At 42.3% G+C, this 22,197-nt stretch overlaps 1 gene segment (V, D, J or C); it reads right to left on the bottom strand.

Annotated features, from left to right (window-relative positions):
• Positions 1 to 2,317: 2,317 nt before the first annotated feature.
• On the bottom strand, positions 2,318 to 21,727 carry LOC129407081 (immunoglobulin lambda variable 2-18-like). The segment is given in 2 exon segments: positions 2,318 to 2,655; positions 21,682 to 21,727. Coding segments are annotated over 2 exon segments (384 nt in total).
• Positions 21,728 to 22,197: the final 470 nt, after the last annotated feature.

Here is a 22,197-nt window from a genome sequence, read left to right as displayed (position 1 = left end):
CTTTTCTTTTTCTTCAATTTTCACATTCTCTAATACCTGTGCTCTAATCGTGAGTTAGGGTCTGTCGACTAGCTCACTGCTTAAAGGACCTGACAGGCATGAGTTAGGTTTCCTGGTTGACACCCAGTGCCACCACATGTCCTGAACAGGATCCTGGAAGCTCTGCTGTTTCAAATTAGAAGCTTTGCTGCCTGCATCCCAGCACCATAAGGTATTTTCTGCAATACATCATCCTGGTGTGTGTGAACACCAAACTAAAGAGTTGTAACCCAGGACATAAGTACTAAGAGACATGTGAACTCTTATACCAGAAAAAAGCTGCCCAAGGGATCACAGTGCTGAGTGAAATCTGAAATCTGATGTGTGGCCCCTGTAGGCAACACGACTAAATATGAAAGCACCATACTCAGTGTGTCTACAACCCTTAGTCATCATACACACCCTACCACTACTAAAGCAACAAAGAAGGAAAGGAGAATTAAAAGTTCAAAAACATTGTTTTAAAAAAATACCACTTTAAGGTCAAGTTATTTAATATACTCAGCATCGGATTCCACTCCAGCTGTAGGAGCTCACACCAATATTTCTCCATCCTACGCAGCTGAGAGCTCTGCAGCACACAGAGAGAGGACAGCTATTTGACTAACTCAATATGTGGATGATAAAAGGTAGATTAGGAGGGAAACCCCAGCATTTAAAGAACATCAAAAGTTGTGAACTTCCTGTTTCCCACTTTGTGCCTCTGGACTCAAGAATAGCCACCAAACTAGTACTTCCACCCATATTTCTTCTAGGAAGAGTGACGGTTAGGCAGCTGTGGTACATCATACTTTTCTGAATAAACCACAGCAATGACTTTTTCCGACCCTCCTTTTTACCTCCACCTGGTGGCCACATACTGCATTACAAAGACTGATAAAAGGTACAACTGGGAAAGGCACACTTGAGCTTTAAATCCTCTCTTCCAATCCCTCCCTTTTCCTCCATGTTAGGAAACCTAGAGACTTGGATGGAAATGAAAGAATTGAAAACCACCTCGTTTCTTTCTAGTCCTTTCCTAATTTCTTTCTCTGGTCCTAAGAATCAAGAAAAGACAGAGTAAATTGAAAGAAAAACGCATGATTTCTACAAAGTTTTGGCCTTCTTTTTCTTTTTTCTTTTGTTTATTTTTTGAAGTTTTATTACAGAAAAGTGCCATTTCAAATATAAACATACAGTGACAAGCTCTGTCATGTTGACTCACCCACCAGTCTTACTCTTCAAATTCACAACCTAAACCTCTGTGGAAATGCAAGTCAAGCAATTGAAATTTATAGACACACTGGTTTCCTGTGGTTAAAATCCCGGGCTCCCTGAGAATGGGGCAGGCCATGGTTCCTGCGATTGAAATTTCTGCAGTCGCAGCACTCAACACTGCTGGAGCCATGCCAACTGCTTAGGACCTAACTCCATGGATTCACTAAAGTTCCTGGACTCTCATCCCAGGTCTACAGACCCTGAAGTTTCTGGACCTCCAAATTCTGCAGCACTTAGTCGTGTTCACATTTCAATTTACTTCAGTTTGCTTCTGGAGAGTCCTATTTAAAAGATTTCAAGTGTCAATTTACTTGTATGTTGTGAATGAAAACTCCAGAAATCGGTGATTAATTTTATTCATTGAATAATTTTTCAAGTGACAAATAAATTATAGTCATAAAATGAACTATTGTTTAGTAAGGTATTGATGTAGGTTTCAGCATGAATGAACTAGACCATATTGACATCAATAACAAAAATTAAATAATTAACACACTATATGAATCCCTAACAGGAATATATGAACTTCTGAAACAAGGCAAATGTGTTGACATGGATTTAAAATTTTTTTATGTAGAGTTAAGGAGGAGAAATATTGGAAAGAACTGATGGTATATAGGAAGTTTCTTTATTTAAGAGGAGAAATATGTTATGAAATAAAAATGTTAATGGATGTTTCAAGGTAAGACTATAAAAACACATGTCTAAAGGACTAAAATTATGGAATGCCAATTCATCCAAAAACTCTCCAACTCTATAGGTGGATATACCGATTACCTCAAAGAGTTTATGACTTTATTATTGTGCATGCCTGCATACCATACAAATTCAGAGAGAATTGGAATCCAATATAATGTGCAGCTAAAAGACTAAATATTAAAAAATTTGGAGAACGTTATAAATTTAAAAAATCAAAAATCATAAGTTTATAATAATTCAGTTTCAAAATAAATATGTAAACAAGTGAAAATCTAAGTTCATTAGGGAAGGAGGATGAGATAACTCAGAGCAGGTTTTTGTCTCACTTCCCTATGAGCATGAACCACTGTGTGTTGCTACCACTTCTGTACGAGCCACAGAAGTAATCAGCCTCATCCTCAGGCTTGAGCCCAGAGATGGTCAGGGTCGCTGTGTTGCCAGACTTGGAGCCAGAGAAGCGCTCAGGGATCCCGGATGGCCGCTTATTGACTTTATAAATCAGCATTTTTGGGGCTGTGCCCTCCTGCTGTTGCTGGTACCAGGAGACACGGCTATATCCCCCGATGTCATCGCTGGTTCCTGTACAGGAGATGGTGACTGTCTGTCCCGGAGTCCCAGACAATGAGGGAGGCTGAGTCAGAGCAGATTGGGCCCAGATCCCTGAAAAAAAACCCAACACACTTTGATGAGTTCAGGTTGGTTCTAGATAAACCTGAGGAAGGAAGAAAAGGCTGAGCCCAGATGTTATCAGGTTCCCTTCCCTGAGCCTCACCTGGGCCCTGACTGAGGAGGCTGAGCAGGAGAAGAGCCCAGGTCATGATGGAGATGCCCAGAGTGCTGCCTGCTGACACCCCAACCCTGGGCCTGGCTCTCTGCCACCTCTTATCCCTGCCCTGCCCCAGAGAAGGGAGGGGCCTGCATGCAAAGCTGCTTCCTGCACCTGCCTCTGCTCAGCCCTCTCTGGCCTGACTTGGACTCCAGATGTTTCTGCATTACTTTAAAAAATCATTACTATTTAGTTTTATTTCTCTTTACTTTTTAATCTTATTTTGGCATTCAATGAGGCATGAAGGCCCCTCCCAGTGATATTCTCCTAACAGGGCTGGCAGTTAGTTCAATGCCAGGCTGTGTCTGCTGTGGTCCAAGTACACTGTATGGTGCTGTGGACCACCAAAGTCATCATGGTGGTGCTCTGGCACCTCAAGGACAAACCTAGGAAACTGATCTGGTGCCAGAGATTGAACCAGCAATTGACTACCTCTGGCACCTCTGTATTTCTACAGAGCATAGCTATCAAACAAGTTAATTCTCCTTGATATAAATTTTTCTCATAGAAACACTTTGATACCATATTTGGAGAGAAAAATAAACGTGCTGACGTCACATATATTCATGACCTTCCTAATCTTCTGGGTCTTTGCCTGTAATGTGACTGCCTCAATGATCACTCAATACCGTGTCACTCCAGGAAGTGCCCTCTTATGGGTGCCCATGTTTCAGGTTATCTCTAACATTGACAAAGCTAGGTTACCCTTTCGAGTAAATACCTGCTTTTGATGGTTGGCTGCCAGTATTGAGTCTCTCAGGTACGTCCCGTCCTTTTCACTGCCCCAACCATGCTTTTTCGTGTTGAAGCAGCTGTTTTGCTGATTCTCAGAAGCAGATTGTCACTCCCAAGTTATCCTCTGCTGTGTAGATTCCCAACTCCTCAAAACACCCCAGCTGTAACAAGGCCAAAAATGTGTTTGTCAACTCCAAACTTAATGGAGTACAACCCCAATGAACAGTACAAGATGTGCGGTACCAGGCCAGGAAGGGCAGCCTTGAGAAACACTTGGTGCTGAGTGGGGGAATTTCTACTACGTGACGTGCAGCTCCAGTGAACACCAGAACTCAATGGAAAAGCATCACAGTCAGTTTTTCTATACCCCACATCCCCCCATCCTTGTACAACCACCTCTGTAATATCAAATAAGGGTAACAAGGGGAAGATACACTCGACAGTATTTAAGAAAAAGAGACTGCAATGTCAAGTTAAAATTATCAGTGAGGTCAGAAAACCATAACCCCACCCCAACCACACACACCCCTTAATTCAGATATAAACTTCAAGAACTTACAAACAACAACTATTCGAATCCCTATAAACGTGGGGCACACAAGGCAAACAGGGGAGGTAGCCACATTGAACTAACAGAAAACAACACTGAATTTCTGGTTTTCCCTTCTGTGTTGCTGTACTCAAAGAAAGACAGCAGATTTGGAAGAGGGCACCCTTACTTCCCTTCGTTTAGACTAACTTAGTGAGAGGCAGTTCTTGAGACTTTCTTTTTTTTTTTTTAATTTGAAACTAGGTTATTTATTTAGTTAGTTAGTTAGTTAGTTTACCTGGAATATTATATTCTTTATTTTTTTATTAGTTTATTTTTAATTAGAGAGTCATCGTGAGGGTACAGTTACAGATCCATACATCTTTGTGCTCATGTTTCCCCCATACAAAGTTCGATAACACATCCCTTCACCAGTGCCCATTCTCCACCACCAGTAAACCCAACATCCCTCCCCCCCTCCCCAGTCCCGTCTCCCCCCACCCCACCCTGCCACTATGGCAGGGAATTCCCTTTTGTTCTCTCTCTCTGATTAGGTGTTGTGGTTTGCAATAAAAGTGTTGAGTGGCCACTGTGTTCAGTCTCTAGTCTGTATTCGGCCCGCATCACCCTTCCCCCACATGACCTCCAACCACATTTTACTTGGTGTTCCCTTCCCTGAGTTACCCAGAATGAGAGACCAGCCTCCAAGCCATGGAGACAATCTCCTGGTACTTATTTCTACTATTCTTGGACGTTAGTCTTATAGTCTATTATTCTATATTCCACAGATGAGTGCAATCTTTCTATGTCTGTCTCTCTCTTTCTGACTCATTTCACTTAGCATGATACTTTCCATGTTGATCTACTTATATGCAAACGTCATGACCTCATTTTTTCTAACAGCTGCATAGTATTCCATTGTATAGATGTACCAGAGTTTCTTCAACCAGTCATCTGTTCTAGGGCACTCGGGTTTTTTCCAGATTCTGGCTATTGTAAACAGTGCTGCAGTGAACATATAAGTGCATATGTCACTTTGACTATACTTTTTGGCTTTTCTGGGATATATTCTCAGCAGTGGTATTGCTGGGTCAAATGGGAGCTCAACCTCTAGTTTTTTGAGAATCGTCCATACTGTTTTCCAAAAGGGCTGAACTAGCCAGCATTCCCACCAGCAGTGTAGAAGGGTCCCTTTCTCCCCACATCCTCTCAAGTTGATTTCCTGTAAACCACAGTAAACCATGGTACCAAATATAGGTCCTCACTGCCCCCTGGAGTCACCTAATGGTATAACTAAAATTCATAATGTGGCAGAATTAAGCTGATTTCTACCACTTTTTTTACTTTCTAACATCCTCTGAACTTCTCATCTTTCATCTCCTTGTTTTCTTCTAACTCCTTGTCTTTGGTTTTCTACTTTTTTTTGTTTTGTTTTGAGATCACACCTGGTGATGCTCAGTATTTATTTTACCATCATTCACTTTTTCAAAATTAAAAAAAAATTTACTTGAATCACACTGAGATACACAATTACAAAGTTGTTCATGTTTGGGTTTCAGTCATATAATATTTCAACACCTGTGCATTCATCAATGTACATTTCCCACCACCAATGTCTCCTCCTCATTCTCCTGCACATCCTCCTCTTTTCCCTCCTCCTCCTCCTTCTTCTCCTCCTCCTCCTCTTTTCATTTGGTGCTCATGCCATGCATTATTTCTGGCTCTACAATAAAGAATCACTCCTGATGCAGATGGATTATTTATTTGGGCCCTTTCTTGACTCTTGATGAGTGCTTTCCTTACTATAAACTTATCTTTTAACACAGTTTTTGTGGCATCCCTTATGTTCTGGTAATTGTCATCTTCATTATTGCTTCTAGGAATCTTCCTTCCACCAGGGCCCCTCCCAGGTCATTGTTTGGAAACTATTCTTTTTCTTTCTCCCCTAAGAATGTTGATTGACACATTGTTTGGCAAAGTTGCTCATAATAGAGTTGTTTCAGATATACAGTGCTCCAACACCACTCTCACCTCGAATGTCCCCTCTCTGCACCAACATCCCCAGGTTCCATCCCAGCCACTTGGTTGCATATAACAAATGTATTTCATATAATAGGTCCAATAAAACCAAGAAATGGTGGGTAGAAGTATCAGAAATGAAACTAGTAAAAGTCAATTTATGATGAGTTTGTATGTTTTGAACCTTTATTGATCTAGTGAAGGACAACCAGATGAACCGATAGTCAGTGATATACTCAATTCCACATGATGGGAAGTTTCTCCTGCCCCTGATAGGAACTTTTTAAACACTTCCTACAAAACATGTTTCAAGGCTTCTAGTTCCCTAAGCTGTTGTCTGTCCATGAAGTTCTATATAATTCCTTCAAATCTGAATGATAATCTAGCCAGGTAGAGGATTCTTGACAACATGTTTATTTCATTTAGTTTCTGCACTATATCCTTCAATGTTCATTTGACACATAAAACCTCATTTGTAGATCTGCTGTTCATTTAATGGTCTTTACCTTGAATAAATTTTTTTTATCTTCTTCAGTCTTCTTTCTCTATATTTGGATTTTGTCTTTGGGTACAATATGTCTTGGAGTTTACCTGATTGGGCCTATTTTCACTGGGACCGCAGCAGCCTTTTTGGATCTTGGTGCCTGTAATCATCAATTCTGAGAAATTCTCATCAATTTTTTTAACTTGTTTTTCTTTTGCACATTTATCTGCCTGTTCTCAAGAGAAATCAATGATTTTTATGTTTTCCTTTTTGAACACATCCCATAGTTCTCTGGTAGGCTGTTCATTTCGTCTCAGTATTTTCCAACTTCTGCTGCTTTCTAGTGGTTTCTCGATTCTGGTCTAGGACCTCCTTAATCTTCTGTTCAGCTTCTGTTATTCTGATGCTCAGAGCTTCTATAGACTTTATTTTTAATATCATCTACAATGTTCCTATTTTCTGTGATTTCTGACTGTAATTGTTTTCTCATTTCAAGTTTTATACTTCCTTTTGCTTTGCTGACTACCTGTACTATTGCTTCTTTGAACTCACTGAACATCCTCATCATAACTTCACTGAAGACACTGTCTGAGGATTTACTGCTGTTGTTCATGGCTTCAGTGATATTGTGTTTTCTTCATTGAGCTGGATGGGTTCTACGTGTTTTCCCATTGGTTTTCTCCTGTGCTTATGGTCAGGATGAGTCTTTGTAGTATTTACACCCTGCTGCTAGAGCCACCCCTCCCCACCCACTCTGGAAGATACTAAAAGATACAGCTGGCAACTGCTTTCCATCTTTTCTGTCCAATCTCAAAGAATGACAGGAAGAAAAACTGTGAACAGATATAGTTTGTTGAGTTGAACTATTGCACAATCACACAAGTGGCCAACAATTCAGGTATTGTGATGTAGACCTTTAAAGTGATGAAGGTTCAGTGTGGAGGCTGCTGGGACCCACCGCGAGAGAGGGCTCTTCCTCCTGTTAGAACTCTGCCTCCTGTTCTAGATGGGTCCAGTATTATCAGCGTTAGGCAGGCCTCCCCTGGGACTGTGGAGCAGCAAGCACAAGATTAGAGGAATCTTTTGGCCTTCTTTATATCCTGTTTAAAACTACTTTCCCTAGATTGTTCAGTAGTAAATTTTAAATCTAACTATTTGAGTCTCTCTCCATATCAGTTTCAGTTTGTGATTGCTTTCACTTTCAAAGCAACATGGTCTGAGAACATAATTGATTTAACTCTTATTTTCTTGAATTTATGGAGTCAGATGTTTTGTCTCAAAATGTGCAAACATCTTGGAGAATGTGTAATGTTTATTTGGGAAGAATGTGTACTCGAACTATCGGGAGTGGGGGAGGGGTGAAGAGCTCTAGAAAGATCTGCTACACCTGTCCTCTCAATTCATTCCTTTAAGACCACTGTTTTCTTGTTGGAATAAAGCTCTAAACCTTTTAGGCTTAACATTGGTTTGTGCTTTCTCACAGGCTGCAGGGGCCTTGGGTTTATTTGCTTATACCCATCACAATGCTCCTGAGATATTCCCATTCCTCAGTTTATTGGAATATAGCACTAGACATTTTAGGCTTAACATTGGTATGTCCTTACACCTTTGCCACAGGGAGCTTAGGTGTATTGGGTTACACCCATCACAGTGCTCCTGAGGTACTCCCATTCCTCTGTGCTTATCTGTAACCTCTTCTCTCTGCTCTGCTTCCCCAACTCATCCATCACCTTTATCACCTAATCAGACTGTTGACTTATAAAGTCAGATCCTTTAAGAACTCTGGATTTGTATTTGTAAGTGAAATATTGCTTTTCTCTTCTCCTTATGTCCTTTGCATAGTTACTTTAGAGCAATGTCCTTTTTTGTATAGACACAGGAATATAATTAATGCTGTGCTTTTGTAACTTGGGAGTTAATTGATTCTGAATAATATTCTCTCCTGGACATCTGTTTTCTTGACTTAAGCCTCAGTTGCCCATAGTTCCTAACACATCAAAAAGCAGGATCCCAACAAGGAATTGGATGGACCCAGGGCAAGCTGTGAGCTACCCTGACATCGAAATGGGCCAGGCCAAGCACCATAACTTACTATAAGTTAGCAGCATTGTCATGGACAAATTCTGTCATGATCCAAAGATTACCAACAGGATTAGGACCCTGCTTAGGGTTAGGAAAGACTAATCTTGCCTGAGCACTGTAGACTGAGTTATATAGTGCGATGTCCCCAGAATAGCCACCCTATAAGCTCAATGTATTTCTTACTGTGTCCACACAAAATGACTCATATTATTAAGAAGTAGAATTAAGATGAATGGTTAATTGGTTATAGGACTAAGAAAAGGAGAAACACATCCCGAGATGATATTCGCCCGTAGGCAGTTCATCTTGCTGGATGAGAATTTGTCCTAGGAAAAGCTTCCCCTGACAAAAGGACTTTATATCTGTTGATTGTATGATCACACCTATGTGTAACTGCTACCCAATTCTTCATGATTTGGGGATATAACTAAGGCTAGAAGAGAGGTGGATGGGGCGCCAGGGATCAGAGATGAATGCAGAAGAGATTGGAATGAACTGTTACTGATACCAACCAGCCTGGTCTTTATTTTCTCCTTTATCTGTTCAATGCCTTGGCTACCCCAGGTGGAGAAAGCAGCGCTAGACCACAGAACGCAAGTGCAAGAGAGCACCATGGTTTTCTATTTGTTTTTCTGCTTTTTGGGTCAAATCCAGTGATACTCGGGGGTTCTTTTCCACACTCTACCACAGGAATTACTCCAGGTAATGATTGAAGGACCATATAGGATACCGAAGATTGAACTCGGGTTGGCCGCAGGCAAACACCCTACCGCTGTACTATCACTCCGATTTTCGTATTTATTTTTTGAATAAATAAACATATTCTTATTGAGTTCTTGTCTGGTTGATCTATCAGGCAGTGAGAGAGTGGTGTTGAAATATACTACTATTATTTTATTACTTTTTTCAGATCTACACAGGTTGCTCTAAATACCTTGATGCTCTCCATTACATAAAAGTATATTTAGGAGTGTAGGTTCTATTTTATGTGCATATCACTTGATCATGACATGATGATTGTCTGTATTTCTTCCACATAGACTTTTTAATTTTGAAATCTATTTCAAATACTAATCCTCCATCCCTCCCAATCCCTCGTGAATTGCTAAATTTGCCCCCACAAAAGCCCTTTTCTCACTGAAGTTTAATACCTTTGTACTACAAAATCAGAATTGCATTCACAGCCATCAGAGCACAGCAGAGAGACACAATGAGGATACAGTGTAGAAGTCCACCAAGCTTAATGAGCTAGGTTGGAGATGCCTGGGAGTCTATATAGCACCAACTGGTTCTATAACCTCTCAAACCAGAAGTAAACCCTGAGCATTGCCAGATGTGGCCCCCACCATATTTGCTTTACAAAAACAGCTGGAGTGACCATACTTATATGGATTGAGAGGGATGGAATGAGGAGTAGGAGTTTCTGTCCAAGTTCTCAGATAAGAGCTACTGTGCATGCTCCACAAATTTTAACAGGACGAAAAATCTCCTGACTATTTCATGATCCCTGTCTGCATATGCGCACCCGTGGTTTCTAGGTGTCCTTCTACCCTGAGCTCCCTGGGCCCACCCAACAGTGTTCCTCTTTATCCTGAAACTCGGTCTTGCACAGAAACTGTCACAGGAAGAAGATCAATGCAGGCAAAGAAAGTAATAATTTAATTTTTTTAGATTTTTTTTTATGTTTAATTCCCCTTTTTTTCTGGCTAATTTATCCAATTTCAATGCTTGCTAGAATCCTTGCTGCTTGAGCCTCTTTACTATTCTGCCCCTATAGGGAAAAGCAGATTCCCATAAGAGAAAATGACTTCCATTTTGCATATTAGTCTATGGTAAGAAGGCTGCAACCTTCTGTGTATTCCTTATAAATTTCTCTATCTTGGCTGTCACTGTCATTGTCACTGTCATCCTGTTGCTCATCAATTTGCTCGAGCGGGTACCAGTAACATCTCCATTTTGAGACTTGTTTGTTACTGTTTTTTGACATATCGAATACGCCACGGGTAGCTTGCCAGGCTCTGCTTTCTGGTGAGATACCCTCGGTAGCTTGCCAGGATCTCTGAGAGGGGCAGAGGAATTGAACCCAGGTCAGCCGAGTGCAAGACAAACTGTGGTGTGCTATTGCTCCAGTCCCCTTTCTTGCTACAACCAAAAAAGTACAAAGAAATGAGAGTTATATACAAAACTAGCTCATAATTAAAACCGCACCCAGGTGATTCATCTATCTGAAGATCCTGTAGGGTGCAGACAAATATAAAAATTCATTAAGGCATGAAATTTGGTGTAGGACCTAGAAAAGGGCTTGTATCTTTGTCTGAGCACTCCCAGAATGTAAAGGGCAGGAAAGAAGAGACACGATAGCAGGAAGAAAATGTAACTGAGTTCAAAGCAACCAAATGATTCACTAGTTTGCTAGATTGGAGATGTGTAACCATGGTAACCTAATCATGTTAGTTTCAGGCTAAGCAAAGTTCTGGTTTTGTAATTTTCAGGCATAGTGAAGAAATTACAGATAATAATGCATGCAGCAGACTGGACACAACTTACCTGGTAGTCTGCTACAAGATACCTATTACGTTTTTAAAATGACTGTTTTGTGATCGAAGAGATAAAACAGTGGGTAGCCTTGCACATGGCCAACCTGGGTTGGTTTCCTAGTATCCCAAATGGTCCCCCAACTACTGCTAGGGATAATTGCTGAGTGCAGAGCCAGGAATAATTCCCAAGCATTACTGCCTGTGGCCCCAAAATAAAAATAAACAAAAATCAATTAAAAAATGACAGTTATTCCATTACAGAACTTGGATATATCTAGGTTATCTTCCAAGACTGCAGAGTTTCCGAACAACCAGAAAAATTCATTTATAATGGAAACTCAATTAGTATATGAATACCCCAATATTCGATATAATATTATACAAATAACATAGATTGGAATTTTTCATGGAAATATTGAACCATCTCCGCAGCTGCACGAGCATGACTCCAGAGGCCAGCTATACTACTTTTGGTATGGGCAGCTCCATGCAGAATGTCTCCAGACTGAGAACTAAGCCACGGCCCCATACTCACCCAGGAGGTGAACTCTCTCTCTCTCTCTCTCTCTCTCTCTCTCTCTTTCTCTCTCGCTCTCTGTCTCTCTCTCTCTTTCTCTCTCTTTCTCTCTCTCCCTCTCTTTCTTGCCTTTTTCATTGTTGGGGGGTGAAGGGCATGGCAACCGCCATATTATGAGGACATCAATGAGATTTACAAGCTTGCAATGATCCAATATCTGGAAGAAATTTCCCTGGACTTAGTTGTTAAAATACAGAAATCCAAAACCGCGCAGCCACAATCGTGGCCGCGAGACTTCATATCTCTTCACAACAGGTATGACTCTAGTGGGGAACTCCTAACAATAATAGTGAGGTTTTTGTTGAAATATTGAATGTCACCAAAGTAAAGAGAAAGTAAAGTGAAATTTATCATTTGGGGGGTGGGGGGCGGAATGGGAGGTATACTGAGATTTTGGTGTTTTTAAATTTTTTTTTGGTGGTGGAATAGGGGCACTGGTGAAGGAATGGTTGTTTCAGCATTGTATAACTGAGACTTAAACCTAAAAGCATTGTAATTTTCCAAATGGTGATTCAATAAAATAAAAATGAAAAAAAAAAAGAAAAAACTTGATAAGGAAGCAGGAGAAACCGACACAATGGTCTATGTGTTAATGATTTCATTAATGTGAAATGACTGCAAAGATCTTATATAATCACCAATAATGTATATTTTTGTTGTGTGAGTTTAAGCTAGGAGGGAATTGAGAGGTACTGGTAACGAAATAGGAATTACTTTTAGGGACATCGAAGAGTTCATGAATAATAGTGCTAACAGATGCACAAATGTGAATATAGTAAAACTGTAGAAGGAATATAATATCTTAAAGACAAAATATAAAATATAAGATATAAAACAAGTATTTTGAAATATATGAAACAAGAAATAAAAATATTCTAAAGTATTTTATAAGTGACTAAACTAACTCCTACAATCTATTCTTTAATACAGATATAGTGAGAGAATTAGAAATGAGTATAGTAAATGGTAAATATGGAAAAATGTATAAAAATTTATAAAATAAAAAGTTTTGGATATTTCTTTGTTATTTAAACTTTGCATTCACTAAAATTTTGTAAGTAAGATAAAAGCAGCATAATTTGGATTCAGAAGTTTGGCAGCCCGAGGAGGTTGAGAACAGGTTTTTGTCTCACTTCCCTGTATATAGAAGCTACTGTGGAAAGTGTCACCACTTACATATGATATACAGTAATAATCAGTCTCATCCTCAGGCTTGAGCCCAGATGGTCAAGGTCGCTGTGTTGCCAGACTTGGAGCCAGAGAAGCGATCAGGGATCCCTGACGGCCGCTTATTGACATTATATATCAGGGTTTTGGGAGCTGTGCCCTCCTGCTGCTGGAACCAGGATACATAGTTATATGCTCCAATGTCATTGCTGGTTCCTGTACAGGAGATGGTGACTGTCTGTCCCTGAGTCCCAGACACTGAGGGAGGCTGACAGGACATTCTGGGCCCTGATTCCTGAATAAAGAAAAATAAAAAACCGGTGAGTTCAGGCTGATTCTGGATGGACCTGAAGAGGGGAGACAAAGGGTGAGCCCAGATGTTCCCAGGGTCCCTTCCCTGAGCCTCACCTGGGCCCTGACTTGGAGGCTGAGCAGGAGAAGAGCCCAGGTCATGATGGAGATGCCCAGAGTACTGCCTGCTGACACCCCAACCCTGGGCCTGGCTCTCTGCCAGCTCTTATCCCTGCCCTGCCCCAGAGAAGGGAGGGGCCTGCATGCAAAGCTGCTTCCTGCACCTGCCTCTGCTCAGCCCTCTCTGGCCTGGCCTTGGACTCCAGAAGTTTCTGCATTACTTTAAAAACCATTGTTATTCATTTTTATTTCTCTTGATTTTATATCTTATTTTGGCATTCATGGGAAGGTGGAGGACTCCCAGTGATACTCTGCTAACAGGGCTGGCAGTTCAATGCCCGGGCTGCATCTTGCTTTGGGCCAAGTACACTGTATGGTGCTGTGGACCACCAGGGCCACCATGGTGGTGCTCTGGCACCCCAAGGCAAAACCCAGAAGACTTATCCGGTGCCAGAAATTGAACCAGCAATAGACTACCTCTGGCACCTCTGTAGTTCTGCATAGCACAATTATCAAACAAATTATTTCTCCTTGATATAAATTTTTTCTCATATAAACCTTTTGATACATGATTTGAAGAGGAAAATTAATGTGATGATATCCACACGTTGATGACCTTCCTACTCTCCTGGGTCTTAGGTTGTCATGTGACTGCCTCAGTGATCCCTGAGTATGGTGCTACTCCAGGAAACGCCCTCTTGTGGTGCCCATGTTTCAGGTTCTCTCTAACATTGGCAAAGTTATGTTACCATTTTGTGTAAACACCTGCTCTTGATGGTTGGCTGTTGGTGGTGAGTGTCTCAGGTACATACTTGTCACTAACCCATCCACACATGTTTGTGCTGAAGCTTCTGTTGTCCTGAGTCTCAGAAGCTGATTGTCACTCCTGGGTTACCCAGCCACACACCAGGGAGGGAGCCATTTCAACAAATAAGGGCACCTGCCAGCAACAATAGGTTTTGTTTCTGTTTCTCTTCAAATCTCCTTTACATTATTCAACTTGCAACTTTATTTTATCCTGCTTTGATATTTAGCCAGATTCAGGACTGAATTGTGTATCCCACGGTGGGTGTTACATGGAGATAATAATCAGAGAGGCAGAGAAAATCAGGCTACATTTTTCTGCATTTTATCTGTAGAGTGTGGTATTTATGAACAGTCATACTATCCAAGGATCTTATTTGAATTTGTCCTTTATTTTTGACTGGCCACAGGCAACTTTTTCAACCTTCTTGGGTGATTTTCTTCTAGATCACTATATTTATAGATACATGATCAAATTTCTATAAGTAAATACTGTATGCTTATAAGTCTTTTCTCTGTAATTATGGTTACTAAAGATAAAAAACCAACTTAATACTATATCCTCTCTTTATTTTTTCAATAATCTTCTAAAAATAATGTTACTGTCTCATATTTTCTGCAACTTATAACTAAGGCTTGGGTTCCTTCTTTGTTGGCCGACCTTGAATTACCATTCTATTTTCTCAACCCTATCTGGATGCCAAAATGTCTGCTCAGTCTTTAAGTCTCTAAGTTACTTAATTTGCTCATTTATAGGGGATTTGCCTGTGCCACCTATCAGCTAGAAATGACCTGTGGATAAAAGTGCCACAAAAATGCATGGCTCAATTCAATGCACTTGCATGCTTTCCAGAATCATTCTTAGCCTCTCCAAATGATAGCGACTTTGGGAGTTCTACTCTACCTTCAAACAGCTTTTTCAAGTTTGCTGAGCTAGTTTGGTTATTAATATGCAAGTAGAAACATAATGAACTTTTAAATTACCTGTCTTCCCCCAACTCAACTCCCCAAATACATGAGGGCCATTCAGATCTTGGAATGCCTGCCTTGCCAGTTCAATCCCTGATAACTCCACTTGTGCTCAGCATGATCTAGGAAAATTTGCTATTTCAGATGGGCAGCTCTGCTGTGTGGATTCCCAACTTTGCAAGCAGCTCCCGTAGGATAGCCAAAGCATGTGTGTGTCAACTCCAAACCTAATGGAGAACAACCCCAATGAACAGTATAAGATGTGTGGTTCCAGGCCAGGAAGGGCAACCCTGAGGATCACTTCTTGCTGGGTGGGGGAAGCTCTGCCACCTGATGTGCAGCTCCAGCGAGCACCAGAACTCAATGGAAAAGCATCACAGTCAGTATTTCTATGCCCCCTTCCCCCATCATTGTACAACCACCTCTGCAATCGAAGAAGAGAGAGGAGGGAAAAATACACTTGACAGCATTTAAGAAAAAGAAGACTAGGGCTGGAGTGATAGCACAGCTTGTAGGGCCTTTGCGTTGCACGTGGCCAACCCGGGTTAGATTACCAGCATCCCATATGGTCTCCCCTGAGCACTGCCAGGGTAATTCCTGAGTATGAGCCAGGGGTGACCTCTGTGCATCACCGTGTGTGATCCAAAGAGCAAAAAAAAAAAAAAAAAAAGGCTATATTGTCAAGTTAAAAAGTTAAAAGTATTAGTGAGGTCAGACACCATTTGCAACACCCCCTTAAAACACACACACACACACACACACACACACACACACACCTTAATTCAGGTATAAACTCTGAGAACATACAAAGAACAACTATTTGAATCCCTACAAATATGGGTCACAGAAGGCAAACAGGGGAGGCATCCACATTTGAACTGAGTGAACTTTCTTTTTTCCCTTCTGTGTTGTTGCACTCAAGGAAACACAGCAGATTAGGACAGTCTACTCCTACATCCCTTTGAGACAAACTCGGTGAGAAGCAGTTTTTGAGACTTTTGAGTTTATTTTGTGTAAACTAAGGTGGTGCCAATGCCACCCAAACCGCTTGTCCTCTCCTGATTTCGGCTCACCATCTCGCCTTAAACTGCACCAGGCTCAGCACGCTAGGCATGAAACTCAACGCGTGATCTCTGCTGGAACTCTATGCGTGATTCCTGCTAGACATTGCGGGCTGTTTTGCAAGATTCGGATAAAACAGCATTGGCAGGGCACAGATAAATCACAGTGGTGGCTGCAGTGTTGCCACCTGCCCTAACCGGGCCATGATGCAGTGCCCTTGGACATTCAGCCATGGCGGCAGTGTGTGCAGAGGCTCATCCACTGAGAGGTGCTACAGCCAACCACCAAGTGACCTGGGACTCGGCAAAGGTGTTCGACCTGGCATAGACCCTCCTCAATAGGGTCCTGCTCAACAAACTCCAGGTGCGTCCCCTCACCCTCAAGGGGATCAACCTGAGGCCGCAGATATACCAGGGGCAGTCCAGAGACGCAGGCAGGTGCGTATTTGTCAGTGTGCAAATCGTTACAACATGCCAGTCGACCAAAAGCTTCCATTCGGTAGACTGGGAACTTGTAAAGGCGATCAGAGGCCACCCCAAAAGCTTCCAACCCTCTCAGAGAGCCTGGCAAGGTACCGAGAGTATCCCCACCCCCCTCACACACATCCTGGGAAGCTATCCGTACCATATTCGATATGCCAAAAACAGTAACAATAATGGGCCTCATTACCTTGACCCTCAAAGAGCTTCCAATATGCCATCGGGCTACACTAGCACAAGACAGGGACAGATGCAGACGTTACTGGCGCCTGCTAGAGCAAGTCTATGAAGCATGGGATGACAGTGATACATACAGTGAAACCATAATAATGATAGTACCAGAATAAAGGCCTTCACTGCCCCCTGGTGGCATGAAATGGCACTACCAAAATTCATAGAAGCCACAAAATTGAGCTGATTGCTAACATTATTTTTACTTTCTATCGGCTGGAGTGATAGCACAGCAGGTAGGGCGTTTGCCTTGCATGCAGCTGACCCAGGTTTGATTCCTATGTCCCTCTCAGAGAGCCCAGCAAGCTACCGAGATTATCCCACTCGCACGACACAGCCTGGCAAGCTACCCATGGCGTATTCGATATGCCAGAAAGAGTAACAGTCTCACAATGAAGATGTTACTGGTGCCCGCTTGAGCAAAATGATGAACAATGGAATGACAGTGCTACAATGCTATTTTTCCTTTCTAGCATCCTCCAAACTTCCCCTTGTCTTTCTCCTCCTTATTTTCTCCTAACTCCTTGTCTTTGGGTTTTCTATTTTGTTTTGTTTTGTTTAGGTATAACACCTGGCAGTGTTCAGGGTGGTATTTTTTGGCCATTATTCACTTTTTAAAAATTAAAAAAAATATTTCATATTTTCATATATTTTCCATAATAAGCACACCATATTTGATGGAGTCCAAATATGGTATGAGCCATAGGGTTCACTGCCTCATCGTGGTGAGGGGTGACAATGATGCCAACCGGTGAAGAGTTAAGCAACAGGTGCTATAGTTCGTTACAACATGCTAGTCAACCAAAAACTTGCATTCAGTAGACTGGGAGCACCTGCAAGGACGATTAGAGCCTGCCCTAAAAGACTCTGTCCATCTCAGAGAGCCTGGAAAGCTACCAAGAGTGTCTTGCCCGCACGGCAGATTCTGGCAAGCTACCCGTGGCATATTTGATATGCCCAAACCAGCAACAATAATGAGCCTTATTCCGCTGACCCTAAAAGAGCCCCCAATATGGCAACATTGAGAAGAACTGTAAAAAACTAAGGAACGCCGAGGGGCGCATGCACTCGTGGGCTCTCTGGACGGCTGTGTCTCACCGCCCTCGTTCGGTGCTCTGGAACCGCTGTGTATGGGCTTTATCGGGATACCCGTTGGCCAAGGACAGGCGAAGGAAGAAGGAGGACCAAGCTGGTTGCTGATTAGTTACCGTTTATTCAATCTTCCATCTTTCTCATCTCCCGCACTCCCAGCTCCATCCTCTCTCTGGATTCACTGCCCTGCCTCTTCTCCTCTCTTCTCCTCCTTGTCTCTCCCACCTTGCCCTCTAGGCTACACCCAACCAAGTAGCAAAATCAACATAAGAAAGCCCTTCCTGACTCTTAAGGTTTTTTTCCTTTTCCTTAGTCCAAACACTTAACATCTTAATACTAGTTGTTTTTGTATGGACATAGCAAGAGATACATTGAGGTTTGCAAGGCAGCTCTCCTGACAACATCTTGCCACAGGCTCAGTCCACAGCACTCAGGCCAGATTAATCATTCCTCACCCTAGCAGGGTCCAAATCTAGTTATCACTGTTTGGATCATGACAGCATTTGTCCATGACCAAGCTCTTAACTTATAGTTAGGCATTAGGCACTTTGGCCAGGCCCATCTCGATGCCAGGGTAGCACATAACTCACCACTTGCCCTGGGTCCTTCTCGTCCCACGTCGGGACCCTGTTTTGGGAGGTGCTAGGAAAAAAGGGCAGCTGAGGCTTAGGTCTAGAGAACAGATGCCCTGGAGGAAAATATCATGTAGAGTCAAATGACTTCCAGGTTACAAAAGCATAACATTTGTTAAGTCTTCCTGTGTCCATACAAAAAGGACTTGCTCTGAATAAACTATGCAAAGGACTCAAGGAGAAGAGAAGAACATTATTTACAAGTCAACAGAACACTAAGAAAGAAGCTACAAATAAACAAAGAGGAATAGGAGCACTATAACGGGAGTAACCCAATAAACCTAAACTACCTGAGGCTATGTTATCCTGCAAAGAACGAGCAAGGAGAGACCAAAATCTCAGGGCCAAACTAGGCTGCCAAATTAAAGAAGGACTAAAATGACTGTCTGTACTTTCAGTGCATGCATGCTGGCTTCAGAAGCATCCATCGAGGACCTGATGGTGCAAGCACAGATCATGTACGACATCTTTGGTGTGATTGAGATGAGAAGGCTTCGATCACATCATGCCCCTTTCAACACTGGAGAAGAACTGTTCCTCGGAACATGTGACAACAGAGGTGTCAGTGGTGTTGGTGTCCTCGAACTTGGCCATGAGCATTGATTCATTCGAATGCAAAACAAACAGAATCGGACCATTACGCTTGCATAGATGTGGCGTATTTCCAGAAATTTCTATCTTCATAGTCTATGCACCAACATCCAACTATGATGAAGAAGAAATTCAGAAGTTCTAAAATGAGTATGCTGGGGTCGGAGATATGATACAGCGTGTAGAATATTTGCCTTGCACATGGCCAACCTGGGTTGATTCCCTGCTATCCCATATGCTTCCCCAGTTGCTACTAAGGACAATTCTTGAGTGTAGAGCAAAGAATAATTTCTGAGCATCACTGGCTGTGGCCCCAAAACAAAAATAAACAAGCAATTCACAAATGACAGTTTTTTTATTACAAAACATGGATATATCTAGGTTAGCTTCCAAGACTGCTCAGTTTCTGAACAACCAGAAAAATTCAGTTACAAAGGAAACTAAATTAATATAGGAATACTCCAACATTGGATATATTATTATACACATATCCATATATTGGAATTTTTTCATAGAAATATTGAGCCATCTCAAGAGCTATAAGGAAAAATCTTGAAAAGGAAGCAGAAGAAACCAAACACATGGTCTATGTGTTAATGATTTCATTAATGTGAAATGATGAAATAAGCGAATATAAATACAAATAATATATAATTTTGTTTATGTGAGTTTAAGGTAGGAGGGAATTGAGAGGTACTGGTAATGAAATAGGAATTTCTTTTACCTACATGACATAAAAGTGTTAAAGCATAATAGTGCCAGCAGATGCACAGATGTGAATATAATAAAACTAGAAGGCATATACAGTATTTTAGATATAAAATATTAAATCATCACTGTCATCATGTTGTTCATTGATTTGCTTGAGTGGGCATCAGCAATGTCTCAATTGTGAGACTTCTTATTACTGTTTAGTTTAGTTTAGTTTTGTTTTTTTGCTTTTTGGGTCACACCTGGCGATGCACAGGGGTTACTCCTGGCTCATGCACTCAGGAATTACTCCTGGCGGTGCTCTGGGGACCATATGGGATGCAGGGAATTGAACATGGGTGGGCTTCGTGCAAGACAAATGCCCTACTTACTGTGCTATCGTTCCAGCCCCTTGTTACTGTTTTTGACATATCAAATATGCCACGGGTAGCTTGCCAGGCTCCTCTGTACAGGCAGAATAGTCTCCATAGCTTGCTGGGCTCTCCAAGAACGGCAGAGGAATGGAACTCAGGTCCGCCGCTTGCAAGGCAAACGCCCTAGCCACTAGGCTATCGTTCCGGCCCCCAGTAAGTGATACACATGAAAAATGACACTATCACAATCACGATCATGAAATCCCATTAATCACTGATTTCTTGATCGGGCTCAGTAGCCTTTCCATTCGTCCTTTCCCTGAGATCTTAGAAGTCTCTTTCGACTGGGCCCTCCCAAGGATGTTGCACTGGGGGCACTTTCAGGGTCAGGGGAATGAGATCCAGCTTGTTACTGGATTTAGCATATGAATACACCATGGGAAGCTTGCAAGGTTGTCCCATGTAGGCAGGAAACTCTCAGAAGCTTGCCAGTTTCTCCCAGAGAGAGAAGTAGGCTACAGGATATCACTTTTGGGAGCTCGCTTTCAAGTCTCTGGATGTTGGCCATTGATGGGATTACACACACCTGGGTTCCTCTGCCGTACCTTCATGCATGAGGCCTGTCCGAACGTGTGGAGAGGGCCCTTGAGCATGGCTGTAGCTAGTTCTGGTGGTATGTGTCCACCAGGAGCTCTCCTCTGGTGGGGAGGGAATCTGGAGCCCATCCCCTCTGAGGGGCCCCGGGGAAGACAGCCAGGCATGCAAGGAAGAGACTCTCTGCTATGGAAAATGGATATATGGTAAATAAAAATCATGAAGATTTCTTTGTTATTTAAACTTTGCATTCACTAAATTTTTTAAGTAAGACTAAAGCCACAAAACTTAGATTCAGCAGTGTGGCAGTCTAAGGAGGTTGAGAACAGGTATTTGTCTCACTTTCTTATGAAAAACAGCCACGGTGGAAAGTGTTATCACTTCTGCGTGAGCAACAGTAATAATCAGTCTCGTCCTCAGGCTTGAGTCCAGAGATAGTCAGTGTCGCTGTGTTGCCCGACCTGGAGCCAGAGAAGCGATCAGGGATGTCTGAAGGCTGAGAACTTGTACCATAAACCAAGAGTTTGGGAGGTGTTCCTGGCTGCTGTTGGTACCAGGAGACACTATATAAGTAAAAGCCAATGTCACTTTTGCTTCCATCACAGGAGATGGTGACCGTTTGTCCAAGAGCCTCAGACAAGGAGGAAGGCTGAGTCAGGGCATATTGGGTTTCCCAAGAACCTGAAAAATAGGAGGGGGAAGTGAGAACCACACTCTGCTGAGTTTGAGATGTTTCACAGGTGAGGAGAGAACATAGAATCAAACTAGAATCCCCCTCACGCCCAGCCCCAGAGATCTCACCTGTGGCCTGGGTGAGGAGAGTGAGGAGAAACACAGCCCAGGCCATAGTAGAAATGCCCCCAAGAACGCTGTTCCCTGACTCTCAACACTGGAACTCACTCATCTACCTACTCTTATCCCCTGTCTGCCTCTGCGGGGGGAGGGGCCTCCATGCAAATATCCTTCCTCACTTAACATTTGTTCACACCCACCTGCTCAAACCTGACCCTGTGATGCCACAGCTCTAAACTGCAGCTCTCACTTGAGAGATTAAAATGCATCTGCAGGGGTTGTCACAAATTGTACCATGATGTGACACCCATCTTCCTGTTGAAGGAACATGGCCCAGAATTCCTGGCTCAGGAGTCTAAGACCTCCATTCTGTGTTCTGTGTGAAATGGTGATGATGACAGAGGAGGCAGGTGGGCATGATCTGACGTTCTGTTTCCATAGCCTTCAGGCAAATCTGGGGTTTTCTCATTTTCCTTCAGACCTCTCAAGGTCTCCTCAACAGTCTGGGTTTTCTGTCTTATGTCT

The sequence above is a fragment of the Sorex araneus genome, chromosome 9, assembly GCF_027595985.1.
Source record: "Sorex araneus isolate mSorAra2 chromosome 9, mSorAra2.pri, whole genome shotgun sequence".
Lineage (NCBI taxonomy): Eukaryota > Metazoa > Chordata > Mammalia > Eulipotyphla > Soricidae > Sorex > Sorex araneus.
Note: the sequence above shows the minus strand (reverse complement) of the source record. Positions and strands in the feature narration are given on the sequence as shown.